Here is a 14,954-nt window from a genome sequence, read left to right as displayed (position 1 = left end):
ATATAAACCTACACACTTTATATCTGGTGTATATAAACCTACACACTTTTTGTCTGGCGTATATAAACCTACTGACTTTATATCTGGTGTATATAAACCTACACACTTCATATCTGGTGTATATATAACCTACACACTTTATATCTGGTGTATATAAACCTACACACTTAATATCTGGTGTATATATAACCTACAAACTTAATATCTGGTGTATATATAAACCTACTGACTTTATATCTGGTGTATATAAACCTACACACTTTATATATGGTGTATATATAACCTACACACTTTATATCTGATGTATATAAACCTAAACACTTTATATCTGGTGTATATATAACCTACTGACTTTATATCTGGTGTATATAAACCTACACACTTTATATCTGGTGTATATATAACCTACACACTTTATATCTGGTGTATAAATAACCTACTGACTTTATATCTGGTGTATATAAACCTACACACTTTATATCTGGTGTATATATAACCTACTGACTTTATATCTGGTGTGTATATAAACCTACACACTTTATATCTGGTGTATATAAACCTACACACTTTTTGTCTGGCGTATATAAACCTACTGACTTTATATCTGGTGTATATAAACCTACACACTTTATATATGGTGTGTATATAACCTTCTTTATATCTGGTGTGTATATAACCTACACACTTTATATCTGGTGTATAAATAACCTACTGACTTTATATCTGGTGTGTATATGACCTACTGACTTTATATCTGGTGTATATAAACCTACACACTTTATATCTGGTGTATATATAACCTACACACGTTATATCTGGTGTATATATAACCTACTGACTTTATATCTGGTGTATATAAACCTACACACTTTATATCTGGTGTATATATAACCTACACACTTTATATCTGGTGTATATCAACCAACTCACTTTATATCTGGTGTATATAAACCTACTGACTTTATATCTGGTGTATATAAACCTACACACTTTATATCTGGTGTATATAAACCTACTCACTTTATATCTGGTGTATATATAACCTACTCACTTTATATCTGGTGTATATATAACCTACAAACTTTATATCTGGTATATATATAACCTACACACTTTATATCTGGTGTATATAAACCTACACACTTTATATCTGGTGTATATAAACCTACTCACTTTATATCTGGTGTATATATAACCTACTCACTTTATATCTGGTGTATATATAACCTACAAACTTTATATCTGGTATATATATAACCTACACACTTTATATCTGGTGTATATAAAGATACAAACTTTATATCTGGTGTATATAAACATACACACTTTATATCTGGTGTATATAAACCTACTGACTTTATATCTGGTGTATATAAACCTACACACTTTATATCTGGTGTATATAAACCCACACACTTTATATCTGGTGTATATAAAGATACAAACTTTATATCTGGTGTATATAAACCTACACACTTTATATCTGGTGTATATAAACCTACTCACTTTATATCTGGTGTATATAAACCTACTGACTTTATATCTTGTGTATATAAACCTTCACACACTTTATATCTGGTGTATATATAACCTACTCACTTTATATCTGGTGTATATATAACATACAAACTTTATATCTGGTGTATATAAACCTACAAACTTTATATCTGGTATATATATAACCTACACACTTTATATCTGGTGTATATAAACCTACACACTTTATATCTGGTGTATATAAAGATACAAACTTTATATCTGGTGTATATATAACCCACACACTTTATATCTGGTTTATATAAACCTACACACTTTATATCTGGTGTATATAAACCTACTGACTTTATATCTGGTGTATATAAACCTACACACTTTATATCTGGTGTATATAAAGATACAAACTTTATATCTGGTGTATATAACCTACACACTTTATATCTGGTGTATATAAACCCACACACTTTATATCTGGTGTATATAAACCTACACACTTTATATCTGGTGTATATAAACCTACTTTATATCTGGTTGTAAACCTGGCTGCTCTTTATATGCATTTCGGAACTGGAATGGTAAAAGTTTGGCCCAGTGGTCTCGGAATTCCTCTGATAAATCTTCATCAAGCCTTAGGTCCTGGATTGGTTGATCCAAGTGGGAATGTAGATACCGTACATATTCTGGGTGTAAAAAAGGAACATCAACTGTGTGAGAATTCTGTGTCTACGTAATTTGAATAAATTTAAACAGTATCCATACTTCATGTGATGGTAATTATCACAATGAGAAAATTTCAATCTATTTTAAATTGATCAAAACAATATCAAAACTGATTAATAAACAGCTCTAACAATATACAAGAAAGAAATAATTAAGATGATACAAACCTCTTAGATAATGTGCTTTTAAAAATTATCACAATGAGAAAATTTCAATCTATTTTAAATTGATCAAAACAATATCAAAACTGATTAATAAACAGCTCTAACAATATACAAAAAAAAAAATAATTAAGATGATACAAACCTCTTAGATAATGTGCTTTTAAAAATTCTGGTGAAGCTCTTATTACATTTGAATTTTTCACCATAACCTATAAAACAAAACAAATACAATATGTCAATATAATAAATCATTCAATATACCGGTATATGATGCCCTTTGCTACCAATTTTTACCGATTATATTATAGAACCTCCTACACTGTAACTGTGATTTATGATGGATTCATGACTTCAAAATACATATTCATTACTCAGAAATACATGTACTTTATCCGACTGGTACTTTTGGATAGATTGTAATCTTATGTACATGGAGGTGGTAAACAATTACAAGTCAATTCGGCTAATCTGTGTAGAACTTGATTCGGCTGATCTTTGTAGAACTTGATTCATGATCAGCTACACTATTTTTAAACCAGACCATAGACATGTGAGATTTTAGCCCTACCACATACAGACTTCAACATACCTTAAATAATTTACTGACAAATTGAAATTGTGTAAGTTTATAAATGAACAGCATCAACCATTTTGATTTGAATAATCATATTACGTCAAACATCCAACTGAAGAATTGGAACTTTTTTAGAAACACATGGCTACTGTTCACCATGAAATGCTACTGACTTTTGTTGTAGACTTGACACTGTCATAGAACCTGCCCACTGCTGCATCACACAAAGCTAACATGTACTGACAGTTGATGTTTTCTGAGTCTAATTCTAGACATTTCTGAAACAAAATTAGCAATTCACATAGTTAAAGACTTGTTTTGTTGACATATTATAGACATCTACAAAAGCTGTGTAATTGTCAGAAGGATTCACAAACAGAAACAAGAGGTCCAGAGGGCCTGCATCGCTCAACTGGATATTTCAGTAATTATGGCAAAATACTCTAATTTGAGTTATATTTCCAATTCCCATTTTTGAACTTGCTCTAGATCTTGATATATTGATTGTTTAGAGGAACAAGGTGGTATCTCCAACATGGAGTGCTTAAAAGTAAAGGGCAGTATCTCAAATTTATCAATTTTTAGATTTTAATAAATTACAACTACAAGTGAGATTTTCTTATAGAATTTGTACATTATCAATTGAAATGGTCTAATTCTGTTAAAATACTATGTGATTTAAAAGAATTAGACAATTTCCATTGATATAAAGTACATATTCTATAAGAAATGCTCAGTCGGAAATGTAATTTATCAAAATTTAAAAAATGATAAATTTGAGATACGACCCTTTACTTCTAAGCACTCCATGTTGGAGATACATCCCTGGTCCTCTAAACAATCGATATGGCTACATACAAAGATTCCTCAAACTTGGTTGATATTCACTCAAGTTATGTTCACGGACGGACACTGGACGCCACAGTATGGCATAAGCTCATCTTGGTCCTTTGGATCAGGTGAGCTAAAATCACTAACAATTTATATTTCCCTTTACTAAGTAGGGGGTATAATAATGAATTCAGAAAATTTCATTATCGTATTACATAATCTATTGATAAATCATAAAGATGGAAGCAATCATCAAGTTTAATAATTAGTAGATTAAATTAATGGTCTGAAGTCGTAAAAATGACCAATATTTAACACCAATGAAAATTTAGAATGTCTCAAGAAAAGATCCTTTTAAATCTTAATTTAAGCAGATGTCCTTACTTTGAAATCCTGGGCAGCCTTCACTGTCTCCCCGCTGTGGTAAAGCATATTTCCTCTCAGCTGGAGGGTCTGACTGTGGGTAGGGTTAAGGTTCAGGGAATGGTTGAACTTACTACGGGAAGCCCGCAAATTACCCAACTCTCTACAAAAATGATATAATACTGAAATGATAGCTTCTTAATACTACAAATACACATTGGTAACCATTAATACTATAATGCACATCACCAGTATCACTGATTATAATTCATGGTATAGGAATATCAGACAGTAGATTTATCTCAACTGAAATAGTTTAGGAATATCAGGCAGCTGAGGTTATCTCAACTGAAATAGTTTAGGAATATCAGACAGCAGAGGTTATCTCAACTGAAAATGGCTTGGGAATATCAGTCAGCAGAGGTTATCTCAACTGAAATAGTTTTGGAATATCAGACAGCAGGGTTTATCTCAACTGAAATAGTTTAGGAATATCGTTTTGGAATATCAGACAGCAGGGTTTATCTCAACTGAAATAGTTTAGGAATATCAGACAGCAGGGGTTATCTTAACTGAAAACGGTTTAGGAATATCAGAGGGCAGGTCTATTTCAACTGAAAATGGTTTCGGAATATCAGACAGCAGGTTTATGAAGCAAAGACGGAAGTGAATGACTTGACTGTTGTTTACTAGTTGTGATTTTAATATTAGAAACCAAATGATTGGATACCTGTTACTGATGTTAAATCATATCAGGTAACTTATTAATTTTCTGAATAGCAGGATTAGAAAACAATCAATAATACTAATGGTCTACTATGTGGAGACAAAACTGGTTTATTTTACCTGTGTAAGGGGATAGATAAGAAGAGAAATGGTTGTATACGTGTATACTTTACCTGTGTAAGGGGATAGATAAGAAGAGAAATGGTTGTATACGTGTATACTTTACCTGTGTAAGGGGATAGATAAGAAGAGAAATGGTTTACTTTACCTGTGTAAGGGGATAGATAAGAAGAGAAATAGTTTACTTTACCTGAAAGCTTGTGCTAAACTTGTAGACGCATCCACAAAATCAGGTTTTATCTTTAAAACTTCTTTGAAAACTTCAATGGCATTCTAGAAAAAGAGACATAACACTAGTTAGTTATTACAAAATGACACAACATATATAGTTTATAATACTTATGTCAGTAGCAGTGAATTAAATAACAGAATTAAACAAAATGAATAATTTTGAAATAATATACTTTTATCTACTTCTGAATAACAACATAACTACAACCAGGAATGTCTCACTTCAAAAGGCCAAAACACATTGCAATACTAAATTACCTGCAGATTACTCCCTCCATTACCATGTGCAGTCACTTTCCCTGATTTTACCCCTGTGGTATACACTTACCCTGATTTTACCCCTGTGGTACACACTTACCCTGATTTTACCCCTATGGTATTTACCTACCCTAATTTTACCCCTGTAGTACAGAGTCAGACCCAGGTGATAATAAGATGCTAGGTATAGGTGATCCTCACTGTTTAAATTCATTTTAAAATCGTCTTCAGCCTCAACAAAATTCTGTAAGAAAATAAGAAAAAAAAAAATTTGTCGCTCAATCATGTGAAAGATCCGATTATGTAGATACAGTATGAATTACATATGGAGAGTGAAAATTGATAATCATAGGTTAACTATTTTACTCCTGTATTCACTTCCCAATGACTTTAAAAATTCTATCAACTTGAATTCTTTAGTTAATCTTACACATTTGAGCCAACATAATCATAACATATCATTTACCACTCAAACTTTAGAATATAAGAATGCAGTGAACCACATCGTTTCCTAGTTAAATGCTGTATTATAAATCACAAAGCCTAATTATAAGAATGTGTGAATAATTTGGATGTTTGTTTAACACTTATTGTCTCTAATTGATATACCTCCAGTAGCAGGTGAATGATTCCCCTCATGAAGTATACTTTACTGTCAGGGTGAAACTCTTCTGCCCTAATAAGGTCCCTCAGGGCCTCATCATAATCCTTCAATGCCAAGTGTAGCTGAAAACAAAGTAAACCTTGGTTACCAGAGAACTTACTGTGATGTTGGACAGTGATGTCTTAACCTTGGTTACCAGAGTACTTACTGTGATGTTGGACAGTGATGTCTAAACCTTGGTTACCAGAGTACTTACTGTGGTGCTGGACAGTGATGTCTAAACCTTGGTTACCAGAGTACTTACTGTGGTGTTGGACAGTGATGTCTAAACCTTGGTTACCAGAGTACTTACTGTGGTGTTGGACAGTGATGTCTAAACCTTGGTTACCAGAGTACTTACTGTGGTGCTGGACAGTGATGTCTAAACCTTGGTTACCAGAGTACTTACTGTGGTGCTGGACAGTGATGTCTAAACCTTGGTTACCAGAGTACTTACTGTGATGTTGGACAGTGATGTCTAAACCTTGGTTACCAGAGTACTTACTGTGGTGCTGGACAGTGATGTCTAAACCTTGGTTACCAGAGTACTTACTGTGGTGCTGGACAGTGATGTCTAAACCTTGGTTACCAGAGTACTTACTGTGATGTTGGACAGTGATGTCTAAACCTTGGTTACCAGAGTACTTACTGTGATGTTGGACAGTGATGTCTAAACCTTGGTTACCAGAGTACTTACTGTGATGTTGGACAGTGATGTCTAAACCTTGGTTACCAGAGTACTTACTGTGATGTTGGACAGTGATGTCTAAACCTTGGTTACCAGAGTACTTACTGTGATGTTGGACAGTGATGTCTAAACCTTGGCTACCAGAGTGCTTAATGTGGTGTTTGACGGTGAACGAAAAATTGACTTAGTCAGTGTAATGATTCATTCTTTGAAGTTAAGTATATCTTTCAAAAGTGTGATAATACAACTACTTTTTCCAAAAGTTCATCCTTGTTGACCATATAATAAATATAGCAAAATAAAAAAAATATTTTCCACAAAATTCTGACAACCATCTAATCCAAACATAGTCCATTTCAAGTAACTTGGAAATGGAAAATAGTGAATGTAATTAAATTTTACCTCTGCCCGTCTGGCGTATGGTTCAAACTGTGTGGTACTTCTTTTTATAGCCTCAGTAAAGTCTCGCATGGCACTTACAGCATTACCTCTCTCCTACAATATACAACAAGTAAAACAACCTTCAGGTGTACAAATAAAGCTGGTTAACATGAGCTGTTGTGTCACTTAAAATAAAGTTTATGATCGTTAATGTAGACATTTCAGATCTTCAAACTAATAGAATCTTAAACTTGCCAAGCATTGGCTAGCCAAACTCTTTCACAAGGGCCAAGATATCCCTGTCCATTGAACAAATCCATGTTTGATTATTTTTCTTATTTTTCTCACATACGTAGAAATATACATATTTCAGTTAAAATGACATGATTCATATGCCAAAACCAAACACTTCATTTTTGAGTGTATGGTTGGGGGATTTGCTATTCACACCAATTGTAAGATGTTATGGAAACAATTCAATATTATGACGCAGGGTATCCAAGAGATTTCTTGATTTTCAGCAATTTCAAGAGTAAAATGATTATTTCCCAGAAATAAAAAGGGTTAAAAACTGTAAAAAAAACCACATTCCTTCAATCCCAAGAGTCAAATCTTATCTTAACGGGTCAAAACACACTCTGAAGGGTATACCGGGTTCTCTGGGACATTTGTGACTACCCTATCTAAGATAGATACCCTTTCCCTAGCAACCAAGAGATCACCCTGTTAAGTATGTGAGAATATTTGCTCTTCACTTGTTCACCTTTGCCAGACTGCAGTCTGACACGGGCAGTTTACTGTCTTTTTTTAGAATGCTGGCAGGTTGTAAAATCTTTCTATCTTCCTAAAATGTAAAGTGTCCATATATATCCCAGGACATGCTGCATTAATATCTAAATGTGATTCTAACTTGAACAGAACACTAGATATTTAAGAATGGGTGAGATATAACAATCATTCAAATATACAGTACAATTATCAATAAGAAATATTATGGTACACACCTTGACACCTCTCCTCACATGAGCGACTCCCAGGATGTAGTAGGCTGCCAACGTATTGGGTTTCTCCTAGAAACATTTACATGCAAAAAAAAGTTGATCTTACTAATCTTTTATCCACTGCACTACTGTGAACTACTGCAAAGTGGTTTACAGTCAAATTCAATTCAAATTGACACCTGTAACCTTAAAAGTGAGCCAATGTTATTCACTTGAACAAACAATAGCCAATCATCCAAGCAGGTTAATGGTCCAATATCATGAACTTAGACCTTGTGGTTATCATGACCTAAGATCTTGTGGTTATCAAGACCTTAGACCTTGTGGTTATCAAGACGTTAGACCTTGTGGTTATCATGACCTTAGACCTTGTGGTTATCAAAACCTTAGACCTTGTGGTTATCATGACCTTGGACCTTGTGGTTATCAAAACCTTAGACCTTGTGGTTATCAAAATCTTAGACCTTGTGGTTATCATGACCTTAGACCTTGTGGTTATCATGACCTTAGACCTTGTGGTTATCATGACCTTAGACCTTGTGGTTATCAAAACCTTAGACCTTGTGGTTATCAAAACCTTAGACCTTGTGGTTATCAAAACCTTAGACCTTGTGGTTATCAAAACCTTAGACCTTGTGGTTATCATGACCTTAGACCTTGTGGTTATCAAAACCTTAGACCTTGTGGTTATCAAAACCTTAGACCTTGTGGTTATCAAAACCTAAGATATTGGGGTTATCATGACCTTAGACCTTGTGGTTATCAAAACCTATCGACCTTGTGGTTATCAAAACCTAAGATATTGGGGTTATCATGACCTTAGACCTTGTGGTTATCATGACCTTAGACCTTGTGGTTATCAAAACCTTACACCTTGTGGTTATCAAGACGTTAGACCTTGTGGTTATCAAAACCTTAGACCTTGTGGTTATCAAAACCTTAGACCTTGTGGTTATCAAGACGTTAGACCTTGTGGTTATCAAGACGTTAGACCTTGTGGTTATCAAAACCTTAGACCTTGTGGTTATCAAGACCTTAGACCTTGTGGTTATCAAAACCTTAGACCTTGTGGTTATCATGACCTTAGACCTTGTAGTTATCATGACCTTAGACCTTGTGGTTATCAAAACCTTAGACCTTGTGGTTATCATGAACTTAGACCTTGTGGTTATCATGACCTTAGACCTTGTGGTTATCAAAACCTTAGACCTTGTGGTTATCAAAACCTTAGACCTTGTGGTTATCATGACCTTAGACCTTGTGGTTATCAAAACCTTAGACCTTGTGGTTATCAAAACCTTAGACCTTGTGGTTATCAAAACCTTAGACCTTGTGGTTATCAAGAAGTGATTTGAAGAAAAATGTTAAATGATAAGGAACTGATTGATAACTGAAAGTACAGCACAATTGTGTCCTTCAGATGAGCTAAACACAGGCTATAGCAGTACAGTATGGGTAACTTATGTTAATTGAATGGAGATATCTGATAAACACATAAAAGTTCTTACATACACTATATAAATATCACTGTATGGATTTCTTCACAAAACGTTTTTTAAAAGTATAGAAAATGATAGTGAAAATGTAGGAAGCATATTAATTACACTGATACATAAATATATTTATATGTCTATGTGTTCAATCTGTACACGCTTAGACACTGAAAATCTTATTTCAAAATCCATTCTACAATTATACTAAATATTTATAAATCTTACCAAACATACCTTAATTACACTCAACAGGACCTTGATTGAATCCTCAAGACTTCCGGAGTTCATCAAAACTATCCCTAAAGCTGCAAAGGAAAAGTGATTAAATCTGATTAAACGATTCTTACAAAAAGTAGTCAGAAAAATTAGTTATCACTAGGTAAAATGAGCTACCAATAATGATGAGAGTATATGTGAAGAGGTTTCAGTAAGATGACTTTCTCCTTTAACAGATATCTCACCAGTTATTTTCATGAAATAACAGAGATTTGTTAGTAATGAGGGGTCATACTACATATACTAAAATTAATCTATTTGTAATGAATGCCTTGAAGTTAACATCTCATTCCTTGTATCTGCACAATGTTAATTACTTACGCATCCTAAACACTATATGTAAGACAGATTTATTGTACATGTGTATCCGAGGTTATTTTGAGGCATGGACAGTATCGTGGCTGGTGACTAGTAATATTCACAATTCGGCACCTCACTATATAATATACAGATTGTCTGCTACATGCTTTCGAGAGCAACTTTAAAAATAAATTGCTGTAAAAGGATGTACCCACATTACATACTATGATTTCAGCATCCTAAAAACCACAAACAGCCCAAAGTAGGATTTGAATCAACACTGATCTTAACCCAAGGTCTGTTGGTCTCCCAACATTGGATGACATGGTGAACTGTGGTGTTGTTTAACCACAATCTACTACAGTTCAGTAGAGAGTATGTGTATCGCTGAGGTTCAATAACATATTATACAAGGTGACTTTTACACCTGCATTGGCAAAAATTCAGGAGTACACAAAGTCCTTTATAAAAGCAAGTTTCCTATTGTTCTATCACTTTAAACAAACCAATTCCATAATACCTTACATAAGACGTGTGTCTTTAATGAAAATGACATCAAATAATCAATCTAAGGGTCACAGGAGCATTGCGCTATTAGGCAGTGCAGAAAAATTTAGGTTTCCAGACTTAGGATTCATCAGTGCCTGGCTGCTGAATTTGTTTTTTGAACAGAATGATTTATGGGCTCTATCGTATTCTTGTCAAGGAATAACTTTTCTTTTCACTTTTAAAAAATAAATTCACCTACATTAATTTTTCTAAATGTATGCATAGTAGTAGTATTGTTTTAATATATATTTTGAAACATTCTACTTCACTTACCCAAAACCAGAACCAATCAGAAGTATCTTACTTTCATTTTCAATATCAAATAGAGAAACAATCGGAGAGTTCACTTGTCGATGGCCAATTGAGAAATGACTAAAAAATGTACATTAGACAGGTGCGAGACATTTTTATCAACCCATGAGGTGACTTTCCAACATCGCAATACACATATCAACTAGAGTATGTACGAGCTATCTCCCCTTGCACAAACCATGTAGCAAGCAAATTAATTTGTGCAGAAAATAGATTGGAACATTCAATAATAAAGTCTATGATTTTAACATTTTTTCTATAATAAATTTATCTTGATCAGGCATCTTCAACTATATAAAAGTATCAATCATATTATAAAGTTACAAACAAATACTTTGTGGAAGGAGATAGTGTGTTGTTTGGTTATCTTATGAAGAAAAAATTTGGTCTTATCCTGAACTCGACATTTGGATCTAAAACATTATCAAGCTTGTACTGCAATGAGTACTGCCTTACTACCAACTGAAGTATTGAGACCTCCTACATGTGACAGAGTACTGACCTACTACCAACTGAAGTATTGAGACCTCCTACATGTGACAGAGTACTGACTTACTACCAACTGAAGTATTGAGACCTCCTACATGTGACAGAGTACTGACTTACTACCAACTGAAGTATTGAGACCTCCTACATGTGACAGAGTACTGACTTACTACCAACTGAAGTATTGAGACCTACATGTGACAGAGTACTGACTTACTACCAACTGAAGTATTGAGACCTCCTACATGTGACAGTACTGACCTACTACCAACTGAAGTATTGAGACCTACATGTGACAGAGTACTGACCTACTACTAACTGAAGTATTGAGACCTCCTACATGTGACAGAGTACTGACTTACTACCAACTGAAGTATTGAGACCTCCTACATGTGACAGAGTACTGACTTACTACCAACTGAAGTATTGAGACCTCCTACATGTGACAGTACTGACCTACTACCAACTGAAGTATTGAGACCTCCTACATGTGACAGAGTACTGACCTACTACCAACTGAAGTATTGAGACCTCCTACATGTGACAGAGTACTGACCTACTACCAACTGAAGTATTGAGACCTACATGTGACAGAGTACTGACTTACTACCAACTGAAGTATTGAGACCTCCTACATGTGACAGAGTACTGACTTACTACCAACTGAAGTATTGAGACCTCCTACATGTGACAGAGTACTGACCTACTACCAACTGAAGTATTGAGACCTCCTACATGTGACAGAGTACTGACCTACTACCAACTGAAGTATTGAGACCTCCTACATGTGACAGAGTACTGACCTACTACCAACTGAAGTATTGAGACCTACATGTGACAGAGTACTGACTTACTACCAACTGAAGTATTGAGACCTCCTACATGTGACAGAGTACTGACCTACTACCAACTGAAGTATTGAGACCTACATGTGACAGAGTACTGACTTACTACCAACTGAAGTATTGAGACCTCCTACATGTGACAGAGTACTGACCTACTACCAACTGAAGTATTGAGACCTCCTACATGTGACAGAGTACTGACCTACTACCAACTGAAGTATTGAGACCTACATGTGACAGAGTACTGACCTACTACCAACTGAAGTATTGAGACCTCCTACATGTGACAGAGTACTGACTTACTACCAACTGAAGTATTGAGACCTACATGTGACAGAGTACTGACTTACTACCAACTGAAGTATTGAGACCTCCTACATGTGACAGAGTACTGACTTACTACCAACTGAAGTATTGAGACCTCCTACATGTGACAGACAGTAAGCACTGCTTATACAATCCCTGCTTCACATTACTGCTGTAGATAAAAGTATTCAATAACAAAAACCAATCTGATTAAAATCAGCTGTTACATAGCTATGTTTACTACATACTACACCTGAACATCTGAAGGTACTCCGATCAGGTGACCCCTTGAAAATGAATGCTCATTATATATCAGCCAATCAGAGATGAGCTTTCCAAAGCTTTTGGTTGGATTTTGGTAAGTAACAATGATGCGAAAAAGATAGCAGATTTAAATGAAAGGATAGGCAAATTTCAGTTTTCTTTCATAAAGCGCTTGTACTGACATTCCATATGCATATTTGTCAATGTTTGAACAAAGGCAAAACTGCAAAGAATAAACAAATTAAAAATCTTTGCGATTTTCTGGGCATCGCTGTCACCACCATATTGTTTTGCATCGCTGAGCTCCGTTAGATTTCTCTCAGATCTTAGCATGACTAAGTGTGCCATCACGAGGAATATTGAAGCACTGGACAGATTTTGCCAACGGCAATATTATTGGCTAATCAGAAGGCCACCTGAACGTGACACTGATCGGAGCATTTGGTTTGTTTGGTTTGTTTTTGTTTAACGTCCTATTAACAGCCAGGGTCAATTAAGGACGTGCCAGTTTTTGGAGGTGGAGGAAAGCCGGAGTACCCGGAGAAAAACCATCGGCCTACCTTCCGTACCTGGCAACTGCCCCATGTAGGTTTCGAACATGCAACCCAGAGGTGGAAGGCTAGTGATAAAGTGTCGGGACACCTTAACCACTCATCCACCGCCGCCCCCTTGAGCACCTTGAGATATTCAGGCGTAGTACGTAGTGAACGAAGCCATGTAACAGCTGATTTTAATCATATTGTAACAAAAACACACTTCATACCCAGTTTTTTATCAGTTTCCACATCTCCAGTTGCCATGGGCACAAAACCTTTCTTCACAATTACATCTGCAAGATCCTTTAAAAAAAACAAAGAAAAAGGTTAATTACAAAAATACATGTAATTGTATGTCTCATGTCTCCACTTCAACTGGAAATATTTTTTAATTCTGAATCTGAAATGTACATTGAGATGGTTTATATATAAAGATACAAGTATATTTCAGGTTCCATTATGATAGCTTATGTACTTACAGAGAAATTTGCATGAATTGGTGTTTAATAGAAATGTTGTCACTGTTGTAGGCAATATCTATGTATACATGTATATGTAACACCTATGTTACACTTCGCGACCCCAGCACACGCAAGACAAAAACTGTATGTGTCAGTTTTGTAAGTATTATCATATAATCTTTAAACAAAAATGAAAATATATATAATCTATTGTAATGTCTTTATTATGTGCATTGTCATTACATAATTTGGCAGTTCAGCTTATAATCTTGGTCTGTGACTGATTTACACCTGGTAAATAAATATATAACAATTGTAACTTATGTGTTTTTTAAAGTTGATTAGTGAAATGTCCTTAAAATTTTGTGCTATATTTTTTTTCCATTATGATTTTATTCATTCACAAACCCATGGACTCATAATTATTGGTAAAATCTCAATATTTATAGACAAAGTTTTATTAAAACTTCATTACCAAAGAGAAGCATAAATTGGCATCAACAACATGTAACATGCACAAGGTATCACATGTTTTTAATATATGATACTAGTGTACTCTCGTCCATAGTTATACAGCTATAATAAGATATAAAGATAAGCTTTTATACCTCAGGTTCATGGTTGCAGACAGAATCCTTAGAACAATGGCCAGTATCCTTGAAGGATGAACAAAGGCCTTCAGGTAGATCAGCATTGGTATCATCTAAAAAACAATGTCAATATATGTCATTTAAGTGATTCCTTACACTGACTGGTCAGGGTCAGAAGATATCATTGATCAAGTAACATTTGGCTTTTTTTTTAATCTTTGAAGCAGTGTTAATATTATGGAAGTTAATGAATTCATTGAATGCAGAATCTTAGAAATAAACTAAAAATACTGATTGTAAACATATGCTGTATATCATATTTCACTTATGATGCACAAT

The 14,954-nt window shown here is 34.5% G+C and overlaps 1 protein-coding gene across 1 annotated transcript in view; it reads right to left on the bottom strand.

The window, feature by feature from the left end:
- LOC117322804 (tetratricopeptide repeat protein 13-like) overlaps nucleotides 1–14,954 on the bottom strand; it is a 67,103-nt gene that overhangs the window by 25,475 nt on the left and 26,674 nt on the right. The window contains exons 11-22 of the mRNA XM_033877748.1: nucleotides 14,634–14,728; nucleotides 13,792–13,867; nucleotides 9,925–9,995; nucleotides 8,201–8,266; nucleotides 7,218–7,310; nucleotides 6,094–6,210; nucleotides 5,615–5,728; nucleotides 5,186–5,268; nucleotides 4,171–4,312; nucleotides 3,129–3,233; nucleotides 2,524–2,590; nucleotides 2,018–2,177 (exon numbers count right to left, since the gene is read on the bottom strand). Of these exons, the coding sequence (XP_033733639.1) occupies nucleotides 2,018–2,177; nucleotides 2,524–2,590; nucleotides 3,129–3,233; nucleotides 4,171–4,312; nucleotides 5,186–5,268; nucleotides 5,615–5,728; nucleotides 6,094–6,210; nucleotides 7,218–7,310; nucleotides 8,201–8,266; nucleotides 9,925–9,995; nucleotides 13,792–13,867; nucleotides 14,634–14,728 (1,189 nt within the window). The remainder of the gene's footprint in view (nucleotides 1–2,017; nucleotides 2,178–2,523; nucleotides 2,591–3,128; nucleotides 3,234–4,170; nucleotides 4,313–5,185; nucleotides 5,269–5,614; nucleotides 5,729–6,093; nucleotides 6,211–7,217; nucleotides 7,311–8,200; nucleotides 8,267–9,924; nucleotides 9,996–13,791; nucleotides 13,868–14,633; nucleotides 14,729–14,954) is intronic.

This window comes from Pecten maximus, chromosome 3 (genome assembly GCF_902652985.1).
Source record: "Pecten maximus chromosome 3, xPecMax1.1, whole genome shotgun sequence".
In the NCBI taxonomy this organism is placed as follows: domain Eukaryota; kingdom Metazoa; phylum Mollusca; class Bivalvia; order Pectinida; family Pectinidae; genus Pecten; species Pecten maximus.
Note: the sequence above shows the minus strand (reverse complement) of the source record. Positions and strands in the feature narration are given on the sequence as shown.